This window comes from Octopus sinensis, linkage group LG5 (genome assembly GCF_006345805.1).
Source record: "Octopus sinensis linkage group LG5, ASM634580v1, whole genome shotgun sequence".
In the NCBI taxonomy this organism is placed as follows: domain Eukaryota; kingdom Metazoa; phylum Mollusca; class Cephalopoda; order Octopoda; family Octopodidae; genus Octopus; species Octopus sinensis.
Genome location: NC_043001.1, coordinates 86797236 through 86823311, shown reverse-complemented (window position 1 = coordinate 86823311; position 26076 = coordinate 86797236). Strand labels below are relative to the sequence as shown.

Below are 26076 nucleotides of genomic sequence, written 5' to 3'. Positions count from 1 at the left end.
ATCTCTCTCTCTATTTCTGTCTCCGTGCGTCTCTCTCTGTCTCCGTGCGTCTCTCTTTATGTCTCCGTGCGTCTCTCTTTATGTCTCCGTGCGTCTCTCTTTATGTCTCCGTGCGTCTCTCTTTATGTCTCCGTGCGTCTCTCTTTATGTCTCTGTGCATCTCTCTTTATGTCTCTGTGCGTCTCTCTTTATGTCTCCGTGCGTCTCTCTTTATGTCTCCATGCGTCTCTCTCTGTCTCCGTGCGTCTCTCTCTCTCTGCCTCTGTGCGTTTCTCTCTTTGTCTTTGTATGTCGCTCTCTCTTGGTCTCTACATCTCTCTGTATATATGTCCATGTCTCTCTTTGTCTATCTCTCTCCCCCTTTGTCTTTCTCTGTCTATATCTCTCTCTCCATTTGTCTCTCTCTCTCTCTCTCTCTCACTCTATTTGTTTCTGTATTTACCTCTTTTTCTCTGTGTGTCTCTCTCACTGTCTATCTCACTCTATTTGCCTCTTTCCTTCTCTTTGTCTCTCTGTCTCTCTGTCTCTCTTTATAAACAGTTGGTCTCATCCATATTTTCCAACTGTTTGTGTCTGCTTCAATGAATGAAAGACTTCACTTCTCTCTCCCTCCTACTCTACTGGCATTAGTAATCAGACTGTGGAAAGAGATCTGTCCAGTTAATCTCTCAGTAAGCAGTGGAAACTGTTACTGGATCCCCCTCCCCACACCCCACCACCACTAAATTTTCTCTTCTTTCTTGGACTGACATTTTCCAGTTGATTAATTGAGAATGGTGAAATCAGAAACTGAACCCAAAGCCTGAACTACTGTGACCCCTATTTCCTGTTCTTTCTGAAGACTAACATAGCACTGACTAACCTCTCCACCCACTTAGGTATCTTGATCTAATGGAGGGTTCTGTAGGTGGTTGCTAGTTCTGTTAGAAATAGCAACCAAATCTTATCTGCTTACCACCTTGATAAAAAATGGTATATGCAGAAAAGACAGTGGTTATGGCTAGGAAGCCCTTGATTGTGGTTTCACTTGGTCAGTGCTAGCCTAGGGTGAATAAATAACTTATTTACCTGTTGTTTATGCATGCACTAATCAGAGGTGATCTAATCTGGTCTTTTTAATTCAGAACTAATTCTTCAGGTCTACTTACTCATAATGATTAATTTCTTGATATTTATAGGAGAGAGGTAATGAAATTGTGTGATAACATTTTCACAAGGACCTGATATTGTTAGTGTAATGGCATGGTTTATATCTTTCATTATTGGCTCACAAACTGTGTGTATTTGGTTCTAAATGTGAGATCTCTATCTGGTTAACATTCTCCAGAGAAGCATGGTAAATATTTTATGCATAGCAGCTAGATGAACTAAGATGGTTTAGAATTGGTTTTCCTGGAAAGGATATAATATTTGTGCTGGATTTGAATTGTTAAGTCACGAGAGAGTATTCTAACTGCATATACATTTAACTGTTTCATCTCAACATCAACAGGAACAAAGCACTGAGCAATTTAACTAAAGACACAGTGCAGCTATTAAATCAAGACTGCTGAAAGCAAATTATACAAAAATAAATCGACAGATATTTCATATGAGAACATACTGAGATAGCTATGTGGATGTAGTTGCATGGCCAGAGTCACAAATATTTTACATAACCAGTCACAGTATGGAAGGCGAAAATAGTTAAGTGGATTTATGTATCAAAGGTAGTTCAGTATTTCTGTTAGAGATCTGTTCGAGGCTGTGTATCGTAAATAGTTGTCTGGTAAACTGAAATTCCGGTTTCAGGTTCAGTTCCACTGCATGGTAATTTGGGTAAGTGGATTTGGTTGACAAGAAGTGTGTGTGTATTTCTGTGTGTTTTGTGTGTACCCTTGCCTAGACATCACAAGATGGTTGTAAATGAGCATCGTTGTCATACAAGTGAGGTTGTTTCTTTCTAATCTTCCATGGGAAATATTACTTTGCTTGGAAACTGAGAGATGGTGACAGATCTATCTCCACAAATTCCATCTGACCATATGAGCATGGAAAAGTGGATGTTAAATGATGATGCATCAAGTTAATATCTTGATTATTTCCCTGTTTAATCATCATCATCGTTTAACATCTGCTTTCCATGCTAGCATGGGTTGGACTAGCTAGCATGAAAGTTGTATATTATTTTGACAAGTACTGAGTCTAGAATGAGTTTATTAATATATTACCAGTATTATAAGGCATGAACCATAAATCCCACTAAAATCAATAAAAAGATTTGAAAATGTAGTAATCATGCATGCACATGCACATATGTCTACCACTTGTGTATTAGGAAATAGTCTTCATTAATTTATATCCAAAAGGTTTTGAAAACCATCCTGCAAATGTTTTGGATGTAAACAAACTTGTTTAATTATAATTAAAAAGCAGTTTATTAAAAATAATTGCATACAAGAATGTGGTTATAAAATTAACAAACATCTTTCTTTCCATTCGGTCTTTATCAGTTACATTATAAAATATTTTTGATTAAAATCAATGAAATGCTTTTAGATGTGAACTTATCTTGATTTTTTTTTTTGTTACTTTTATCTACTCGGTCAGTTCTGTATATTCAGATTAATTTATTAAGATTGTAATATAATTCTTTGAAGGTTAAGTGGTGCTCATCAAAAGCTATATGTCTACGCACAAGCTTGCAACACCAACCTGGAACCACCATCTTGTTCAGAATATCAAGTTATCTTGAGACATATATCCACACAAATACTTTCTGTCAGTCACTTACTGAATCTTGAATGTCTTACTTCTCTGAGCATCATCATAAGATTACAAGATTATCCACCATCTTTTCAATAACAACTTTGACTACCTTTTTTCAATTTGATATTTCTACCATCCATAACATCAAAAAATAGTGCAATACCTAAGACTTTCAGACATAGGACACTGCACCCTTCAAAAATTCCATTCTTTCCAACAAAAATTCACCAACACCACCCCTGACAAGCTTGTGTACCCTTTCTACTTTATAGTTCTTTCACTGTTCACTTTTTGTCTTTTATTCTGGGCTGTTGCCCACCAAGTCCACTAACAAGTCTATAGAAGACACCTGCCCAAGGTTTCACACAGTGGAACTGAACCTGAAACCATGTTATTGGGAAGTAAACTTCTTAACCACACAGCTATACTTATTGAAGAAATAACTTTAACCCTTTAACATTCAGATTACTCTGTCAAGTATAATGCTTATTTATTCACATGGTTTTGAATCAATCATGTGTTATCTTGCAGTTTCAAGATTTTGATAATGTGATTGTTAACTTTTAAAACAACGTTAGGTAAGTATGAGAAGCTGGATCTGGATGATTTGAACATAAAACAGGTAGAAAGGTGTGGGCTGGATATATGGCTGGTTTTAAATGCTAAAGGGTTAATGTTTATTTCCACAGCTTTGAAGTTAGTGGAAGCAGAAGGCTGATGGGGGATGACTGGCACAGACAGTAACATACCATCATGTCAGATTAGAAGCCATGATGTGGAACAACTTTTTGAACACTAAAATATGAATCTATGTTATGCTAAATTGATGCAACACAGCATGAATCACTGCAGTAAAAATACTAGTGCAAAATTACAAAATAACATCTGAATTTACTTTCCCCTTTTATACAATACCTTTTGGCTTAGATTATATTCTTAGATACCAATATTTCTTTCTGAAGTAGCTGTACTTAGTTGTTGGCATCCACCTGTTTGCTTCTATTAACGTAGCTCGCATGTCATTCTGAATACCAACCATACAGTAAGCCTCTGACTTGATGCTTTAAAATTAGAACTTACTGCATCTAAACATATCACCATAATTATGTAGGTTGTGTGTTTTGACATCCAATCTTGTAACTGATGTAATAATCTATGGCTTAAAATCTTTATTGGTCTGTCTCTACCATCACTAATAGCTTTAACCACCGCTAACACACATTACATTATATTTTCACACAGGCATAGTTGTGTGGTTGAGAGGTTCACTTCCAACCACATTGTTTCAGGTTTGGTCCCATTGTGTGGCCCTTGGGCAAATATCTTTTACTGTAGCCCTGGGCCAACCAAAGCCATATAAGTAGATTTGGTAGATGGATACTGAAAGAAGCCCATTGAGTGTGTGGGGTTGAAGACAATGAACACAAGTGAACATTGATATACAAGTAGGAGCAAGTTTTAACAAATGTATTAGTTTGACGCTTTAAAAAAAAAGAATAAAGTAGTTTTGACATTTCAGAATGAATGAGAAAAAGTGATTGGAGACAAAAAAAAAAGTGGATTAAAGAGGGCAGGTTGGAATGTGGTTCTGTGGCAGGGGTCTGTGTCTGTGTGAGGATGGGAGGAGAAAGCAGTATAGAGAAAGATAGGATGGGGAGAAGAGTGTAACTGTCTTGAGATGGAGAGTTACTGATGCGGTTTTTTTTTCTTTTTGGATGGTAGTGGTGTGGGAGATAGCTATAGTTGTATTGTGAGAGTAAGTTATGGAAGTAGGGAGGTGGATGTATGTGTGTGTATGTGTCCCATCTTGACATTACCTGGTAGTTGTAAATGAGCTTCACCATCATACAAGCAGTGTAATTCATTCTCAGTCTTCCATGAAAACATGTCCTGCCAAAAGGAAGGTCTACTTTGCTTGGACATAGGTGAGGGTTGGTGACAGAAAAGGTATCCAGCTGTAGAAAATTTACCTCACTGAATTTCTTGATAGATGCAAACATAGAGAAGTGGCATGGTTATATGCTAAGAAGTTTGTTTCCAACCTCATGGTTCTGGGTTCAGTCCTACCTTGGGTAAGTGCCTTTTACTATAACCCCAAGCCAACCAAAGACTTGTGAGTGAATTTAGTAAACAGAAACTGAAAGAAGCCACTGTGTGTATGAATATGTGTATTTCAGTTTGTCCCCCACTATTGCTTGACAACCAGTGTTGGTTTGTTACATCTAAATAATTTAGCAGCTTGACATAAGAGACTGATAGAATGAATACCAGATTACAAAAAGGAAGAAAGAAGTACTGAGGTTTAATTTGTCTGATAAAAACTCTTCAAGGTGGTACCTCAACATGGCTACTATCCCCTGACTAATACAAGTAGAAATATAGATAAAATAATTAAAACACCGATGAAAGGTCCATTGACTCACTGAAACATCTGAGTCCTCAAACACAGTTTAATTATTTGGGTTCCCAGTCACTTTCATAACCGACTTGTGCACAAACTATTTCACTTCACATTACACATTCAATAAACCATGCCCACATTTTGTGCTCTACTCACTGCAACTCTCATGCTTCACTTCAGTACATCATCACAATTCTGATACATTTGATGAAAATTCTTCTTTAGTCACTTTAGATCAGGGGTTGGCAAATTGGGGTAAATTACCCCAGGCTGGGTAAAAATGAAATTCTTTGGGGTAATGAGGGCTCATTAGACATAAGTAAAATTATATAAAAAAAACGTATTCCTTGTTATCTATGATTTTCTTTCTTTCTAATCAAGAGGGTGACATCAGCATAAATAAAGATATTTTGGGGTAATTGGCTAAAAAAGTTCCCTAACATATGCTGTAGATCAGTGTTTCTCAAGATGGAATACACTCCCCACCTGTGTTGCTGGGTAATATTTTGATGGGGCATTTTTAAGGCGGCAAGCTGGCAGAAATGGTACTCCGGGGATGTGCTTAGCGGTATTTTGTCTGTCTTTACGTTCTGAGTTCAAATTCTGCCAAGATTGACTTTGCCTTTCATCCTTTCAGGATCAATAAATTAAGTACCAGTTGTGTACTGGGGTTGATCTAATCGACTGGTCCCCTCCCCAAAAATGTCAGGCCTTGTGCCTAGAGTAGAAAAGAATATTTTGATGGGGCATTGGTTATTTCAGAATGAGACATGAGTAGCAAATGAATGTAACTTGCAATAAAGTTTCACTTAAAATTTATATATATATATATATATATATATATATGCTATATACTAACTGTCTGTTCATGATGGTCTATCTGTGGCCATTCTGGGGTGTCACCTTGAAGGGTTTTAGTCAAACAAATCGCCCTCAGTACTTATTTTTTCTCCCCTTTTTAAGCCTCTTACTTATTTCATCACCCTGTTATGGCAAAACCACTCAGTTATGGGGATGTGAACAAACTGGCACAGGTTTGTCAAGCGGTGGCAGGGTGGGGTAAACAAAGATCCACTGATGCATACAATTACAACATATATACACGTGTACGCACACACACATGATAGGCTTCCACACAGTTTCCCCTCTACCAAAACCACTCACAACACATTGGTCGAGTAGGGGCTATTTGTACAAGACACTTTACCCAAGGAGCTGCATAATGGGACTGAACTTGAAACCATGAGGTTGCAAAGTGAGCTTCACTACACAGCCATGCCTGCAACTGCCGTTTTATCATCATTGTCATCATCATTATTTTATTTTTATTTTTACTTTTTTTAATCACAGTGTTGGGGACAAAGGAGGTTAATATACACTGCTGTGAATGCTGTGTCTTCACATAAAAGCTTTTAAGGTATTCATAATATGCAGTCCTGCACGGATGAATATTTAACTGACCTTGTGGAAGTTGTTACCTATGTTGAAAAAATCTTTAATGGTTTTTGTTGTCCAAAGTAAACTAATTAAGTTTTCTGTTAATGAAGTGGTGCCATTTGCTGATCTTTGTTCTTCTTTTATTTCAGGGGACTTTCAAAATATGTATGCCATCTGGAGATCGGGAAATTTATCTTCAGGCTGCTGGAGAGGAAGAAAGGAATCAGTGGGCACATGCTATTGGTGCAGTGATTCGCTCTCTCAGCACGATAAAACAGGTTTGTCTATTGCATTCACTTTCTACATACTAATGACTCTTTATTAGTTACTGGGACTCCAGAATGGTTGTGCTGCCATGTAGCAGTAAAATCTGTTTTAATCTCTGTAAAATAGCTTCTATAATTATCAATACTACCAGTAATAACAACACTACCACCATCCTCACCACCACCACTTCTATTATCCTTTCACAGTAGCAGTAACAATACTAATACAACCACCAATAGCAGCAGCTGTTCAAAAATTTGGACCTGGAGATCTCCATTTCCATCAACTTCGAGGGTCACCTCCCAGTGGTGTCGGGCATCAACGAAGAGCCCTTGATTACAACAAGACGACCAAAGCTATTTTTGTCCAAGGTCTGGGGTCTCCCGCCCCTAAGCCCTAGACAATCACCCTTACCCGTCTTGTTGCTTAACAACAACAACCAACAGTAGCAGTATTAACACTTCATCATCATCATCATTTAATGTCTGTTTTCCATGCGAGCATGGGTTGGTGGGTTTGACAGGATCTAATGAGCTGCAGCACTGCATCAAGCTCCAGTGTCTGGTTTGGCATAGTTTCTATTACTGGATGCCCTTCCTGACACCAACCCCTTTACAGTGTGTGCTGGGTGCTCCTTTTGTGCCACTGGCACTCGTGAGGTCACCAAGTAACTTGCAAGAAAGGAAAAGAAAAGGAAGCTGTCTCCTTGAGTAAGTGTGTATGGGAGAAGTATTTGAGAGAGTGTGGTGGCATTATGCCAGGTGTTGAGATACTGAAGCATGATGGAGGAACAAACACTGGTGTGTGGATATGGAGTAAATACAGAACTTCCCCATATTATATAAAGGTGGGTTGGAGTAACTGGAAAGAAGATAGATGGTGGCGGTGGTGTGACCAAATTTCTTTTACATCTTAACCCCTAATATACCTTTGGTTGTGTTTTCGCAACACAAAACCTGTTCCTACTTGTTTGGATATGGACTCGCCAGAAAGCATCTGACTGAGCATACAAAATGTTCAGTAGGTAGTCGACATCCGTAGCTAACAGTTGTATACTGTCCTTCTCTGCCAGATTGTGAAAGCTTGCCATAACATTTAATCTAAATACAGTGGAATTTTTTATGGGCATATATAGGTTAAAAGGGACAGATTTGATAATGTAATCCTAGATACACTATTTAATTAACAGGTGGTGTTGTCATGTGTAGAATGTCTTTGATTACAGGTCTACTGAAAGCAGTGAGCTTGCAGAATCATTAGCGCACTGGATAAAATGCTCAACAGCATTTCTTCTACTCTTTATGTTCTGAGTTCAATTATTACCGAGGTCAACTTTGTTTTTCGTCATTTCGGGTTTATAAAATAAGTACCAGTCAAATATTGGAGTCCGTGTAATCAACCATCTGCTAAAATTACTGGTCTTATGCTAAAATTTGAAGCAATTATAGATCTACTGGATAAGTGCTAATTTAGGGCTAATCAATGTTTGTACCATCATTATCATCATCATCATATAATGTCTGTTGTCCATGCTGGCATGGGTTGGACGGTTTGGCCAGGACTGGCAAGCTGGAAGGCTGCACCAGACTCCAGTCTGATTTGGCATGGTTTCTACGGCTGGATACCCTTCCTAATGCCAACCACTCTGAGAGTGTAATGGGTGCTTTTATGTGCCATTCACATGACAGCTGTATCTGCCCTGACTGCGGTTTAACTTAGCTTGATGGGTCTTCTTTTCAAGCACAATATAATACCAAAAGTCTAAGTCATTTGTCATTGCCTCTGTGAGGCCCAACACTTGAAAGGAGCTTTTCACATGCCACCAGCATTAGCCACTTTGCCTCCATAAGGTCCATGCCCTGACACATTTTCACTACTATCCTATTTCTCTCCTCTTTATGTCTCATCTCCTTTTACTTTTTCCAACTGGATAGCCATGTATCTCCTCTACAGCAAGGTACCTGTTTCTGCTCCTCTAGCATACTTTAACCTCTCATCTCCTGGCACAAAACTACCTCCCTCGATACTACTCACATTCTCAGTTGAGGGGTCTTGTGAGTTGCATGGTGATCTTGCCAGTGCTGTTGCCATGTAAAAAGCAACCAGTACATTCTGTTAAGTAGTTGGCATTAGGAAAACATTCAGCTGTACAAATCATGCCAAAGCAGACAGTGGATCTTGCTTCAGTCCTCTGGTTTGCCACATCCTGTTCTTGACATCACCATCCAATGGTGATGTCTGGAATCATTAAATGGTGATAATGAAGAATGTCAGGATGAAGCTTGAATTAACTAAGATGAAATTGTGCCAATTGGAAGTTATATTTGCTACTTCTTTTGGAGTTGCATTTGAAGTAATGTTTGTGGCATTGGTGTTAGTAGCTGTAACTGAGTGATGTTTATGTTGATACACTGTTCTTTTTCTGCAGGTGTCATGTCACAGAAAAGTGCCGTTCCAACACTTTCGAGTTTATGCAAATGTTAGGTGAGTGGCAACTTTTATATATTATTTTGTTTGTTTCTGGCATTGCATCTCTGATCCCCTCCACTTTCTCTTCATTCTTCCTACAAGACTGTTTGACCCTTTTTCACCCCAAGGAAAGACCTTCAAAATTTTCTTCTTGGGCCCAATGATGCTATAATTGATATCTGGTAAAGGATGATTAAGAAAATACCACAGTACCTACTGTCCTGCAAAGGCTCTTGGGCAGCAATCAGTAGAAAAAGAACTTCAAAGGCCAGTTAAAAAGATTCCCCAAGTTTCTTAGCATTTACTGTGTACTGAAGACTATTGCTTAGCATTCTTAGTAGAGGAAGACCAAAATGATGTATACTGGTGCAAAAAAAAAAAAAATGCAAGAGCATTATACCCGAATCCTCAAGTAGCACAGATTGTAAGGTATCATATTCCATTCTGAGTTCATTTTCCGTCAAAATTCACTTCACTTTTCACTCTTAATTCAATAATTTTTTGTTGGCCATCTATTACAGTTTTTTAAGTTTAACATGAAGAGGAATAGAAGTTAGGAGCATTCTCATAATATTTGCTGCTCTCTCACTTCCCCAAACAGGTGAAACTAGTTCACTGACATTTTACTTGAAGTTTACTTGAAGGTTAAGTAGAAGTTCCTGTTATAATAGCTGCAGTTTAAAATAAGTATTAATAGCAGTGTGTCTGGAAATGAATGGTAGAGCAAATCGAAGTTTGAATAACTCTTCTATATGTTAAGCTACATGAATGAATGTTGAGGTTTTGATGGATCTTACTTTGTCTCTCTCTCTCTCTCTCTCTCTCTCTCTGCTTGGTTGCACCTCATTTCTTTTTTGCTACTGCACCATATGTACCTTTTTGATTTTCTGTAGATCTAGCCCTACTAAGAATGCTAAGCAATAGTCTTCAGCACATTTTTTTTTCTGATTACTGTCCAAAGTACTTCTTAGGTCTTGCATTTTCTGATCATCCTTTATTGCATATATAGATTATAGCAACACCATAATCACAAGGTCCAAGGGAAAAAAGTTATGAATGTTTTTCCATGAGGCCAGGTTTTATGGTGACCTTTCTCTGTGCTATATTACTGTAGTGATATTTCCAGAGTTGTTGATAATGGAGAAAGATTAGTGTGTGCAAACTTTATTTAGATTGATTCCCAATGTTTTGAGTTCAAATCCTTTGAGTAGATGCTCTCAGTTATCCTCTAAAAAGGAGTGCAATAAACCAACGGGTCTTCTGTGAGAATTAGTCTTGTGGTGCATAAAATCATTACAGATTTTTTTTAAAAGCTAGTAGTAAGTTGTATTATACATGTTCAGATATTTGCATACATTTGCAAACTGTTTTTTCATTATCATATGTCCCTTTTTTCCATGCTGGCAAGAGTGGCACAATTTGCCAGGAACCAACGAGCTAGAGGTCAGCACTGGTCACTGAACCCCATTGTGTAACTTGGGCGTGGTTTCTACAGCCGGATGTCCTTAATGTCAACTACTTTACTGTGTGTACTGGGTGCTTTTTTAAAGATAATTGTTAGGTTGGGTAAAGTGGCTTGCTATAGCTTATCCATTGATCTGGAGTTACAATGCAATAAAACCATTTATGTTGTTAAGAACTAAGAAGCTGAGACTTTGAAGAGGACGTGTTAAGTGTGAAGTGGTACCATTGATATCTTTTTTTAAATCCTTTGAATGTATGCCATATTTACATGTGTATAAGTTGCGATATGTTATGCCTAATTTTAACTGCAAAAAAAAAAATGAGGGACTTATATATAGGGCAAAGTTGATGTCAAGTTTGAATATGAAAGAAGAAAATTTTGTACTAAGATTTAACACTAAATTAGGGATGCAACTTATGATTCATGAGTAAATATGATATGTGGAGTGAAATAGTTCCAATTGAGACTGGAAACCATAGTGTCAAGTCTTTAAGCAACTTAGTGAGAATAATTGATTGAGGTTCTGAAATATTTTAGATTTTCTAGGTGTAGCAACAGTTCTGTGATGTGATTGCTTTGCTGAACTGTACCAGCATATGGTTCCTATTAACAGCTCTATAGATTGGGTTAACAAGGTGACTGACCCTTTTAACCAGTTTACAGTTATACTGTTGGTGCAGCCAGTTGTGACATGCATTTCAAGACTACACACTTCACAGAACTGGTATTTATTTTTAGTTTCTATGGTGTTCAGTGGATGAAAGATTATAAAACACTGGATAGTGTTCTGCAACTTTCAGTAATAACTTTTCCCCAGAAGTTCTACTACCAATTTCCTGTCATTTAAGTGAATTAAGACACATGGAATAGTATCTTCTTTAAAAATAATGACATATCAGCATTTGATTTAAAATCATAAACTATGATTTGCTAACACCATATTTTTTTCTGTATGTGTATATATATATATATATATATACACACACTCACACTTCTTCATTAATAATTGGAAGAAGTTAGACTGGTTCAAGGACTGCGAGTTTCATGCCTTGGAACTTACCGATGCACAAACTCTTGGTCCTTTAATCTCTCTGTAACTTCTGATGATGATTATTAAAATACATGTTTTGAATTTTATTTTCCTGTTTGCATCACCAAACCTATATATATATATACTTATTAAATTTATTTACTGATACGGTTGTACATAGGGTAAATATGTTTGAAAGTTGTGATTTCTTTGGTTTGTTTGTTCCCAAACAACACTTATTTTAGGGCTGTTGACATTGCTGGATTGAATGGTACTGCCCAGGTGTCGAACCCCTAATGATATCCGTGAGGCAGCTGATGATAGAGGTATGTTGGATCGTTGGTATGGCTGTTTTTGTATATGTGGAATAGTATTATAACACATCCTTTTGATATATATACATGCATACCCTTCAAACAGAATGAATTTAACATTCCTCTCCTCTTCATTATTATGCTACATTATTCTCTAGATTATTACATTCCCTTTTATTACAATAAAATATTTAGTGTGACATTATTTCCAACTTCTGCATTTTCTTTTTCTCTTGACTCCAGTGAAATAATTGGTACAATCCAAGAGCCTGGTGCTGGGGTTGAACTTGGCATGCACTTACGAGGTGGAGTTGTGTATAGAAACTGTTTCCAAGGTAAGAAGAATTAGCTTGTACCATCTAAAATCATTTTGTGTGTGTGTGTGTGTGTGTGGTGTGTGTGTGTGTGTGTGTGTTTGCAGCGATGGCTTGTGCCTTCATGTTAGAGTGTGGAGAAATAGCTTTTTATTTTATTTTTTTATTGTTTTGAGAAGGCTAGCCAGGACTGGTCAAATGGATAGTGATACTGAATCTATGAGCTGAGGGTCAACTTTGCTGGTTTCAGAAAACTATTATCATTGCATTAGCATCTGCTTTTCTATGCATGCATGAGTTGGACAAAATTTTGTTGAGGTGGATTTTCTACAACCAGATGCCCTTCATACCTCCAATCCTTGTTTCCAAGTAAGGTAATATTTCCCCAGACCAGGCATGTTTTCATGGAAGACTGGAAAGGTGCACCACTTGCTTGAGAATGACATTTGTTTACAACTATCATATGATGTCAAGGCAAAGAGACAATGACATACACACACACACACACACACATACATAATTAGTTTCTTTCAGCTTTCATTTGCCAAATCCATTCACAAGGCTTTGATTACCCTGGGCTACAGTGGAAGATGCCTTTCCCTCAGTATCACATGATGGGAGTGAACTCTGAAACCATGTGTTTGGGAAGCATACTTCTTATCACACAGCTGGATAAATGTCTTGCACCACTTTGATTTTGAGTTTGAATCCTTCCAAGGCTGACATTGGATTGTTTTCTTCCTGAGATCATTCTCACAGCTAGCCGATGTATGAAACTATCTGTATATTCCTCGTGTGTTTGTTCAATTTATCACGTTTAAATTGAACTCACAGTGTCCTTCTCCTAGCATCTCTTATTGTTTATTTTCATTGCAGGTTGTGATTTAGTCAACTGGCTGCTAAGGTGGTCAGTTGTTCGAAACAGAGAGGATGGTGCTGCCATGGCCCAGACTCTGTTGAAGCTGGGCCATCTGCAGGAGATTGAACTCAATGATGGTTCTGCTATTGCTGGTGAAAGGTTTAAAGATGGTGAGAGTCTGTACAGATTTGTAAGTGTTCAATAATTATTTTTACCATTCTTTCATAAAACTGATTTGTGGTTGGAATTTTGATAAAATAGTCTAAATCAGTACTAGTTGAATAATTCACTGGTGAAATAACATGTCTGTCTGTTAGTCAACATATACTCTGTGGTTTGTCTTTTTTAGCCCATGTGTGATAATCTCCTTGTTGAAAGGAATCTAACAATATCCTGTTTGGTTAAATTAATTTGAAAGATTGGGTTGGTTGCTCTTGACTGGTTTAGAATGTGAAGTATGATCCTCAACTAGATAGACAAAGTTAAAGCATTTTCTGAGTTATAGATTTGTGAATTGCACCTAATTACTCAGACGACCATTTACATGCTTATAGGTCTGCTTGACTGGGGTCTACCCTAAACATACAAATGTGTTATCAGAAAGGGGCATAGATGAGTGGTTGAGAATTTGCTTTCCAACCACATGGTTTTGGGTTCAATCCCACTGAGTGGCACCTTTCTGAATGGCACACCTAACAAAAATTACCTTGAAATTTTTTAGAAGTGTGACACACCTAATAAGTTACATCTCATGCAGCCCACTTCTTGAAAAAGGTTGCCTGTACCTGTTCTACTCAGTAAGTGTTGCAGTTTAGGTATGTTTGTAGTAGTGTTAGTATATACTTTAAATTGCTATTAATGGCCAACTATGAAAAACTCCTCCATAACTATAAAACCCTTCAGAAATTTATCCCACTTCAATGCATCTTTATTGAATGATCACTAAATTTCCAGTTTGTGCTTATGGTAAATTTTTTTACAGTAATAGAGTACTTAGTAGCACTAATCCAAAGACAATTAAAGGTAGGGATTGGATTTGTTCAATTATATCCTCGTTATTACTCCTTTCTTTTTGTAAAGCAAACCTAGAGTAGAGAAGGCATGTCATTGATGAGGCTGTGAATAGTAAGAGAAGGACTTTGCCAAACTTAGCCAATTGATTAATTGACTGAATAATTAAACAGTTGATTTGTTAAATGGTTTTTCAATTGATTAACAACAATAAAAGAAGTGAAATAGAACCAGTGTGTTTATTATTGGCATTTCTTGAGGTACAAAGCATTTCAACATGAGTTTGAGTTGTTTCTTTCAGTGGAGCTGGAGTTAAGTGAATATATCTAAAATCTCTGTAGTAAAATATTCTGTGCACTGTTGGGGATAGCATATTCCTTTATTTTTGTGCTGCTCTGTTATTGTTTACTGACACTAATGTTTTATTTTTTTTTCCTTATTTAAATATATGTCCTGATCCTTGAAACAGTTTTACAGTTGATATTGTGAAAGGAAATATCACCAATTTTACTGTTTATAACACTCTTGTCCAAAATAACGCTAGTGACATCTTTAAATTTCTGTTCTGTTGTAGACTTCTCTGAATATGGGGGCCAAACGTGATAGTTACTCAGACAACACAGACAGTGATTCCAGCAGCTCAGAAGAGGAAGATGAGGACGAAGGAGAAAGCCAGAAAAGATCTCCAAAGAAGGGGAAAGTGATAAAAGAAAGTTTCTTATTAAGAAAGGTATGTTCCCTATGTTTGTTCTTGCTACAGTCTTTTGGGATGGTTCCTACATATAGTTCCTTGATTGGTTTAGTTATTGTTGATTACTGCTCATTGGTGTGGCTCCAGCTGGTTGTTGAGTGGACAGTAACTACATTGTTGTCCACAATAGACTGCTTTTGGGTGTAGAATGGCTTGTGAGAGCTGCACAAGCTAATGTACAAAGATGAAGCAAGCAAAGTGAGGAGGGTCAACAACAATTTCAGTGATAAATTTGATGTGAGGTTAGGAGTTCCAGGTTAAATTCAGTTCTTAGTCTCTTATTCATCACAACCCTATGTACCATCACTGAAGAGATGAAGACAGGCTCTCCTTGGGAACTCTCATATGCTGACGATCTAACTCTCTTAGCTGAATCTATAGGGGAATTAAACAGGACCCTAGTATCTTCAGGAAAATGGTCTTACTAAATATGCATGAAAGGAGTAAATATAAATTTGAGTACAAACCGCAAATGCTATACACAATGTAAGCTGTGGACACAGAGCAGGTATAGTGGAATAATAGACAAGCTAACAGAGAAAGTAAGCTTCATTTGTAACAGATGCACTGGAGCTGTAAGTACAATGAACACAACAGACGTTGATTGTCTTAAATGTCTGACTGACTCACTACTAGTCAATAACTTTTGTTACCTACATTTACTAAGGAAGGAAGATGTTTGTTCTGAAAGTATAGGAACCAAGTTGTAAACGTACAAGGAGCTTCTACCACTTCTGGCAACAAGGCCTTTTCCTTCACAGTGAAGGACAGATTACATGATATTTGTGTTAGAATTGCAATGCTGCATGCTAGTGAGACATGAGCCTTGAATGCAGAGGACTTAAAACTGGAAAGAAATGAAGCTAGTATGTTCTACTGGACATCTATATATATAAACGGCAGTTTGTCTGTCTGTGTATCTGTCAGGTTGTACCCTCATCCTGACCACGGCTTTCAACCGATTCTGATGAAACCTGACACACACATAGCCCAATGTCATAATTCAAAACTAACGCAGTGAAAATTTTGAAAAGTTCCCCCAGTTCTGAAAAAAATCGATAAATTCGACATGGGGTCGAGAATCTAAGCTTTTTATATGCAACACATTTTCTGTCAGGAGACAGCTAGGAACATCGTATACATAGAAGTATTCGAGTGAAGAGAAGACATTGCAACCTACACATGCGCCTTCATTCCCTAGAGGGAAAGAACTAGATTGGGATTAGTCGTTGCCTACTAGGGGCTCTTACATACCCGGGCAACGCTGGGCTATGCTGCTAGTTTACCATAAGTGTCAGCATATGACAAAGTACAAATTCTTCAAGTGAAAAACTGGGCATCAGAATTAATCAGATGTAGTGTGCAAGAAATCCTGCTGGTATGGACCTGTGATATTTATAGATGAGGACAGCTGAGGGGGAGATATATTAAATGCAGGAGGAAGGGTGAGAGCCAAGGAGACATAGAGGAGGGAGAGGGTAGGGAGTGGAAAGAGAGTGAGAGGGGGAGACAGAATTAGATAGATTGAGTGAAAGAAAGAAGTGGATACAGAATAATAGTGAAAGAGAATGAAACCGTTCTCATATCGTCATAGAAAAAACACTGCAAAACTTTTCGTTTTCGGCTATATGGTAAAGCAGTTGAAAATATGGAAATTGCAAAAAGTAATGTTGCCTGTCTGTCTGTCTGCCGACTGACTGACCGCCTGCCCGTGGTGTGACATACACACAAAATATTGTCTACCATGAAGTATTGTGAGGAAGACCACTGTGCCAGCTACCATCACCACCACACCTGCCAGCTAGCTCCATCATTACACATCCAGATTACACTTTCAAGACCGGAGAATGAGTTGGCGGAGCCTGCTGGATCTCTCTCGCAGCGGCCTCCTCCCACACCATACCAGCAAACCACGAAATTGCATCACCACCACCACCACCATCTCCAAAGTCTGCAGCATTGACAGCAACTCAGTCTAATAGTGTTCAACCCCCAGCACGAGATACTTCGCTGCCCTCCAATTCAATATAGTCAATTACAACAACACTCAAGCTGTTTAGCAGGAGAGGAAAACTCTTGGAGGGAGTGAACTCAATGACTACAGGTGGTATCAGTTAAGAACAAAAGGCATCAATGCTCAAACCTCCTGGACTACAGGTGGTACCAGTTAAAAAAAAAACCTCAGTGCTCACGTGGAAGTCAGCATTGTGCAATGTGCATGTATATGAACTGTTGAATTTCAAAAATATCAAATTATATTGTATAAATATTTATGATTATTAGTAGTATAACAAAAAGTATTCGATACTCAAATATGGTCACTATTTAAAGATGCTTACATTTTTAGTATTTTGTATAATTTCCCAGGGTCCTGCTTATATATAATTATTCGATAGTTATTAAGTGAAGACTCTATTTACAGATGCTTATATTTTTTGTTTTCCGTGAAGTTTTCATGGGTCCAGCTAGTAAATTATTGAATGAGAGAGGAGTGCATGCCATCAAAGTGACAAATATACTTTTTTACTGTAGGCACAAGTCCCAAAATTTTGGTGGAGGGGACCAGTCAATTAGGTTGACGCCCAGTATGCAATTGGTATTTAAATTATTGACCCTGGAAGGATGAAAGCGAAGTCGACCTCAGTGGAATTTGAACTCAGAACGTAAAGATAGATGAAATACTGCTAAGCATTTTGCCTGGTGTGCTAACGTTTTTGCCAGCTTGCCACCTTAAACTGGGGTACAAATATACGAAACCCAATATACCCATCATGACTACCCATCTGATAAGGGTATACCAGTACATGCATCACAACCATATTTGTGCGATGTGTTGATCTCAAATCAAGATAAACAGTGCATGATCTTAAAGGTGGGGCTTAGTTAGAATTTTCTTCTGGTCAAGTAATCCATCCTGCTCAATTGAGCACTGGGGTCAAGGTAACCAACTAGCTCCCTCCCTACAAATTTCAGGCCTTGTGCCTATTGTAGAAAGAGTTATTATTAAGGCAGTGAACTGGCAGGATTGTTACTATACCAGAAAAAATGCTTGATGGGTTTTTTTCTGGTCCTTTATGTTCTGAGTTCAAGGATTGACTTTGCTTGTCATTCTTTTAGAGTTGATTAAATGAAGTACCAGTTGAGCACTCTCATTATCTCATTATCAACATCAAAATAAAAATCAAATAGAAATTGTAGTTGTGATACCCATGCCGGTGGCATGTAAAAAGCACCATCCAAACGTGACCGATGCCAGCGCTGCCTGGACTGGTGTCCATGCCGGTGGCGCGTAAAAAGCACCCACAACACTCACTGAGTGGTTGGCATTAGGGAGGGCATCCAGCTGTAGAAACACTGCCAGATCAGACTGGAGCCTGGTGCAGTCTCCTGGCTTCCCAGACCCTGGTTGAACTGTTCAATCCATGCTAGTATGGAAAACAGACATTAAACGATGATGATGATGATGATGAAACACCTCATTTCATTGAGGTGTTTCTGCTGCAGTCAGTACTTGTTCTCTATCCCTTTCAATAAAATACCTTCTGTGTACTACCCTCCATCTTCAGTTCTGAATTGTTTTTCTCAATATTTACTGAAACTGAGAAGAAATGTTAATTGTATCTTCTGTATTTTTGTCTTTTCAGAAAAACCTGAGTCCAGGATGGCAAGCTGTGAAAGTGATTCTTCGAGAAAATCCCACAACTTTAGAATATCATAAAGCTACAGCTGTGAGTTCTCATCTTGTCGACCTCTTGTCAGTCTGGTTACTTTAGCATCTGATGGCTCCTTAATACCCTTTTATAAATCATTCCTCTCACACTTTATTGTATTTTCTTTTTGGTAGATGGTGTCTGCTTTCCCTTTACTCACACCTTTCTTGTATCCCCAAGTTAAACACTTCAAGTTACTCTAGCCACACTCTGTATTCCTCACTAAGTTCATTTCCCGTCTCTGTCATTCACTGAACACCTTCAATTTATTCAAGTATTGCTCATCCTGTATTGAGGTCAGTGATCTCAGTTTACTTTTCATTGAATTCATCATTCTTATTAATAAATTCACCACACTACTCCTTTTGGTTCTCATACTCCTCTGAAAAGTAAGAGCTATTGAATTCTCTATTGACTATTATTTTGAACTGTCTGCACCAGCTGGTTTCCTTGTTTAAAAATATCTGACAGACATGCTAATACTCTATCCACATTAGACCTCCTTATCATCTCAAAATCCAGCTTTTACCCAGCCATGACTCTCTACACTTGTCAGGTAGTCAGACTGATATTTTCTGGCTGCATATCAACATTGATTCCTGAAAGATCTGGTACATGTAGACCACTAGTCAAAATTTTGCCAGTCCTATACCAATGACCTCTAGCAGTAAGTATACTTCACTGCTAACTTAAATCAGACATCTGAACATATGACCAAAACTATTCTCTTAGTCATATTCATTTCTTCACACAACCAAATATTTCAATCATAATATCTCAATTGCTACAGCAACGTAGACAAAGAATACTATTTCACATAACAGCTGTGACCATACCATTTTTTAAAAAATTGTGGTGTGATTTTCAGAAAATTTGGTTGCTATTTCTTATAAATTGGTATTGCTTGAACAGATCTATGATTAAAGACATCCCAGCCATGACCTTGTCATTTTTTTTTTCTTGGCCATGTATTCCCCCAGACTATATTATGCAATGTTTCTATTTTTATAAAAGATGGTGTGGTGTAGTTTGAGGTAGATTTGGCTGCTATTTTTTGCACATTGGATAATCACAAAGATGTTTTTTCTAAGATAGCATGGTGTAAGGGAAACTTAGCTACTGTATGGTTGAGCAACCATGTAGCAGCTCTCTTTGTTTATTCCTGTTGTATGGTAAGTCAGAACAAGTTATAAAAGTTTGTGTCAGTTGATCTCTTTTCTTTGTTTTCCCATCCAACCCATAGCAAGCTACTTCATTGTCAATGTTCCATCATTCACAGAAATCAACATTTACTGATTTTGTCAGCAACTCAAATGTATTATTGGTCATCTGCGAACCCTACATAATTTTTACACTTGTCACTCTTCCCTACCTTCCTTATTTATCCCTTTAACTCCTGTTCATCATTTTATTCATCCTCTCACCCATACCCATCTCAAACCATCTTTCTCTCCCATTCATTCTTGCAACCTTTACCCATCTGTGCTCCTTATACTCTAATCCCCACTCACTCCTCATTGTGTAGCTTGAAGATCCACCCTGGCCATTCTCAACCTCTCTTTTATAATATGAATAACCATTTAGCTCCTCTACAATAGGAAGCCTCTTCTATTCTGGACCCTTTCCCTCAACCTTTATCCCCTCATCTCCTAGCATAAAGCTGCCTTCCTTTCTACTGTAGCCCCACTCAAACAAAGGGATTTTAGTCTTGCAGACTGCAGAGCGACCTCAATCATGCTGGTACCATGTAAAAAAACACCAATCATATGCTGTAGGGTTGATGATATTAGAAAGGACATCTAGCTGTAAAAAAAACAGTATAGCAGATATTGGAGTATAATGCACTTTTTGGATCCATCAATTGTCTAAACCATCTCTGCATGGAACATGGATGTTAAGTGATGATAATGTTGATGTTAATGTCTCAAACCCTTCTTGGCCATGTTGTTAATTAAAATTCTGCACTGTTTTTGTAGACATTAGACTCTGAGAAGCTATCTACCATAATGGACCTGACAGGCTGTACTGTAAAAGAGATTGTCAGGAAAGGTAGGTTTGAGAATTTTATTGTTTCATGGGACAGGTTAGGGGTGGTGGAGCAGAGGGTTTAACTGGTGATATTATTTCCCTAAAGTAGGGAAAATTCCTTCATGCTGCAGCTAAATATGTTTCACTCATTGTTGTTTGGTCATGGCGATATCATTGAGGATTGTAGCATTGTTGCTGTTTAGCCTCAGATCAGCTGTGATTAAGCTACCTTATGAGCGGAGAAAATCCAGCCATAACAGTGTATCTCAGAATGGAAGGAGGTGGCAGGGCACAGTTGTTTGGGCAGTGACAATTTGGTCTGGTTGACTGGATGTTCTGGCCTGTTTTGGAGAACAGTACTTTTTGGCATTGAAGGCCAACACGGAGTGAGAGAGACAGTGACTGAGGGACAGAGTGAGAGAGATATTATACATACAAACATAAGTAGATGCTAACATACATAAAGAGAGAGAAACATTAAAATGTCTGGGTGCCACTTATTTGGCATTACTGAATTGATGCTGACTTATTTGATATCAAAAGGCTGTGCCAACATGTCTTATACCCATCTTGGACTACCCTACCCACTATGCCCTGCTATATCCACTGTGTCTTGCCATTTCTATTAGAATACCGGGTTAGGTTTGAGAGTGAGTGAGTTGTAGTTTTTAACAGGTTGACTGACAACCCTGAAGCTCTCCTGCTAGTAGATCATTGGCTTAAGGAAGTAACAGTATGTATGATTTTCTGTGTATAATCAAAATTGAATGAAATGCAACTAGACCAGAATTTCAGTCCTTCAGTTGTTAGATGCATAAGTTTTCATCCTAGGCTATAACACCAAAACTATTTTATTACATGGCTAGGAACTACAATTCTTTCTACTTTTGGCATAAGGCCAGGAATTTTGAGAGGAGGGATGGCTAGTTGATTACATTGACCCTAGTACTTAACTGGTACTTTATTTTATCAACTCTGAAAGATTATAAAGCAAAGCTGATCTCAGTAAGATTTGAACTCAGTTCATAAAGATTCAGAAGCTGTGCCACATAACACTTTGATGTGTTAATGATTCTACCAGTTTGCTATTATAAAACTAGGAATAATGATGATAATCCTTTCTATTATAGGCACAAGGTGTGAAATTTTGGGAAAGGGGGCTAGTTGATTAATCAATCTCCAGTGCTCAGCTGGTACTTATTTTATCAACCTTGAATGGATGAAAAGCAGAGTTGACTTTGGGCAGAATTTGAACTCAGAACATAAAGATGGTGGTGATGATTCTGCCAGCTCACCACCACCACTACAATACTAATAATGATCCTTTCTATTATAGGCACAAGGCCTGAAATTTAGGAGAAGGGCATAGTCGATTACATCGTCCCCCAGTACTCAACTGGAACTTATTTCATTGACCCCAAAAGGATAAAAGGCAAAGTTGACCTCGATGGAATTTGAACTCATAATATAGCAGCAGACAAAATACCATTAAGCATTTTGCCTGGCGTGCTAACAATTCTGTCAGCACACTGCCTTCTCAATGATAATAATAATAATAATAATAATAATAATAAATGCCCTGATGCAATACCAGGCAGTAGCTCTCATGGCTTTTGGTCTTAACTGATTGGAAGTGTTATCATGTACATGTTTTGTATAAAAGATAGTTTACAGCAAATATTTTGCTCAATACCACAGATTTGCTTGTAGGCTGTTTGACCATAACCAGTTGAGCATGTCCCTTGGTAGATGAAGATATGTGCATCTCTGATCACAAGCAGAAGTAGTTGAGGCGCATTATAGCATTATAGTGTTGAGAGGAATTCTTTGGGATTTGAATAATTATCCTCTGGGAACATGGGTGTTTTGTTCAACAACCTTTTGAGCAGGACAGGCTACTTGACCAGAAGAAAATTGTAACTAGGTCCTACCTGCAAGGTCATGCACTGTTTATCTTGTTATGAGATCTCCATGTCGCACACATATGGTTGTGATGCACTTGCCTGATGTATCCTTATCAGACAGTAGTCATGATGGATATACTGAGCTTCATATATTTTACCCCAGTGTCTCTTTGATGGCATGCACTGCTCTCTCACTCACTCAATAATATTAATAACAATAACACTCAGAGCACAAACCTCTGCCAAGGCAACACCAACGTCCTCTCAACGATTAGCCAGAGATGATTTTTAAAATGAGAATATCTGAAATAAACTCGACTTCTCTCACAAACGAAAATACTAAAAATGAGCCCAACCACTCTCAAAAATTAAGTAAAAAAAACTGGAAAAGTAATCCAGAATCTTTGTCCGGTACTGGATCGATCCCCAAATCTAATCAGTTCGTGTCAGTCACGAGGCCAAACATCCCTGAAAGTTTCATCCGAATCCATCCAGTGGTTCTTGAGATATCTTATCCATGGACAAACAAACAAACATGACTGAAAACAATACCCCCGCCTTCCCTAAGGCAGGGGTAATAATAATAATCCCTTATACTAGAGGCACAAGGCCTGAAACTAGTCAATTACATCGACCAGCGTTTCGCTAGTACTTAATTTATCAACCCTGAAAGGATGAAAGGCAAAGTTGACCTCAGTAGAATTTGTTTGTTGAAATACTGCTAAGCATTTTGTCCAGCGTGCTAATAATTTTGCCAGCTCGCCACCTTAATAATAATAATAATAATACATTTAATATGAATGTATTAAACATCTAGAACATAAGTACTATCTCCTCTTTATTGTGAGCATACTGGACTTAAACCATCTGATACCCTGTCTGAAAAAACAGCAGGAAGATTTAGCTGTTATATTAAAGACATTGAGTGATCACATTAAAATATCTGAACATTTTGATGAAGACCAAGTTGTGTATGTGCATGCACCCATACTATCTCCAGTATAGAGTTAATACTGGTTGAGTAGATGAGGTAATGCTTTACCAACAAAAAGGATGTTGGTTTGTATCTTGTTGCTAGTGCTGTGCTGTAATCAGAGTAAAGATACACAACTCTTGCTTGTTCTGTTCACCTAACTACTCCTAGGCAGAGGTACAGTGCACTACTGTAAGCAGTTGAAATGTTTCTGTCAGTTTGTTGCACAGTTTGACTGTGTGTATTTCTGGGAGATAGAGGAGGGATTGTATATCTGGCCATTGCAGGCCTGTTTAGATTCAGTAGTATAACACACACAAGCATGGATGTGTGGTTAAGAAGATTGCTTTTCAACTACATGTTTTAAGGTTCAGTCCCACCGCATGGTACCTTGGACAAGTGTCTACAGTTGTAGCTTTGGACCAACCAAAACTTTTTGAATGGATTTGGTGGATGGAAACTGAAAGAAGCCCATTGTGGGCATAGATATCATCATCGTTTTAACATCCACTTTTCCATGTTTGCATGGACCAGACAGAGTTAATTGAAGCAAATTTTCTATGGCCAGATGCCCTTTCTGGCATCAATCTTTACCTGTTTCCAAGCAAGGTAATATTTCTTCATTATCAGACATATTTTCACAGAATCTTGGAAATGAATGACTGTATGACTGACAATCATCTATAACTATGAGGACACACACCACACCACACCACACCACACCACACCACACCACATCACATCACACTTCTTTCAGTTTCGATCTACCAGTTCATTCACAAAGCTTTAACTGGCCCAGGGTTATAGTGGAAGATATTTGCTTAAGCTGTTGCACGGTGGGGCTGAATACCCGAACCATGTGGTTAGGAGTGCACAAGTGTGTGACTGTGTTTGTGTCCACTTGTTTTGACGTTATGTGATAACTGTAAATGATAGGCATAATACAAGCAGAGTTGTTTTTCTCCAATCTACTCAGAAAACTGCTTGGAAATATGTGAGGGTTGGTGACTGGAAGAGGATCCAGCAATAAAAAGTCTGCTTGAATTAATTGCATTTTGCCTATACAAGCATGGAAAAATGGGTGTTAAGATGATGGTGATGATGATGTATTATGATTGCATGTTTAATATGTGTTTTTTTGTTTTTTCTTTTATAGATGATGACCTCAGTGAATCTAAACGCCATCAACTATACATGAAGGATAAGAAGGGACGACGCCTTACTCTACTGGCCTGCTGTCGAGAGGAATGTCACTGCTGGTTGATCCAGCTGAATCAGTTTTGCAAACCCTCAGCAGTGAGCAATGTAGCTGCAGAGTCTACATTAAGGACTGCATCACCTAAGTGAAAAATGATGTTCAGAAAACACTGTGAAATATTGACAGGTTTAACCTGACTGCTGTCTAGGAAACATTTACTGATTCTCTCAGAGAGATTAAAACTTAACAAACCAGGCTTCTGGCTTTCTTTTTAAATATTGTCATCTGGTAACCTTCAGTGTTGTCAGTAATTATTATGATGATAATAATTATAATTATTATCATTAGTTATATATTGCCCTTCCCCTCCACAAATTTACCTTGTGCTTAGATAGATTACTACTACTACTACTTCTACTGCTACTACATAAGGCTTTGATTTGGCAGAATTTTTAGCGTACCAGACAAAATGCTTAGTGGTAGTTCTTCTGGCCTTTTATTTTCTGAGTTCAAATTTCAAGGTCAACTTTGGCTATCATCCTTCATCTTGGGGTTAATATTATTGACTTGCCCTTCTCCACAGAATTGCTGGCTTAGTATAAAATTTAGAAAGAATTATTATTATTATTATTATTATGTTTATCAGCATTCAGCATTTCTTCAAACACTTTGTCTGAGTTCATATCCCACCAAATAAAGTACCAGTCAAGTACTGAGGTCGATGTTATTGACTTTCCTCAAACTTGCTGGCCTTGTGCCAAAATTTGAAATTATTATTATTATTATTATTATCATTATTATTATTATTATAATGAGGACAGCTGATGCCTACAAAGTCTTTTCAATTGATTGTATCCTACCCTACAAAATTTGGCCTTCGGCTTAGTCAAAAGTAACTGTTTTACTTAGAATGTAGAGTCAGAATGAAATGCCTTGTGCTATTTGTTCTAACTCTTTACATTTTGAGTTCAAATCCTGTGTAGGTTGACTTTACCTTTCATTTTTATGGTTTGATAAAATAAATACCAGTTGAGCATTGGGGTTGATGTAATTGGCTTTCCCCCTACCCAGAAATTGCTGGCTTTGTGCTAAAATATGAAACCATTATTGTTACTAGTAAGGTGATGAGTGGCAGAATTGTTACTGCATCAGGCAAAATGCTTAGTGGCATTTCGTTTGTCTTTGTTCTGATTTCAG

General features: G+C 37.9%; 1 protein-coding gene across 1 annotated transcript in view; it reads left to right on the top strand.

Annotated features, from left to right (window-relative positions):
• The window catches only part of LOC115211777 (pleckstrin), a 114312-nt gene extending 89135 nt beyond the window's left edge, over positions 1 to 25177 (top strand). Inside the window, exons 3-10 of the mRNA XM_029780456.2 lie at positions 6736 to 6864; positions 9282 to 9337; positions 12375 to 12466; positions 13322 to 13494; positions 14890 to 15045; positions 18711 to 18794; positions 20753 to 20825; positions 24838 to 25177. Of these exons, the coding sequence (XP_029636316.1) occupies positions 6736 to 6864; positions 9282 to 9337; positions 12375 to 12466; positions 13322 to 13494; positions 14890 to 15045; positions 18711 to 18794; positions 20753 to 20825; positions 24838 to 25028 (954 nt within the window). The 3' untranslated portion in view covers positions 25029 to 25177. The remainder of the gene's footprint in view (positions 1 to 6735; positions 6865 to 9281; positions 9338 to 12374; positions 12467 to 13321; positions 13495 to 14889; positions 15046 to 18710; positions 18795 to 20752; positions 20826 to 24837) is intronic.
• The last annotated feature ends 899 nt before the right edge of the window (positions 25178 to 26076 follow it).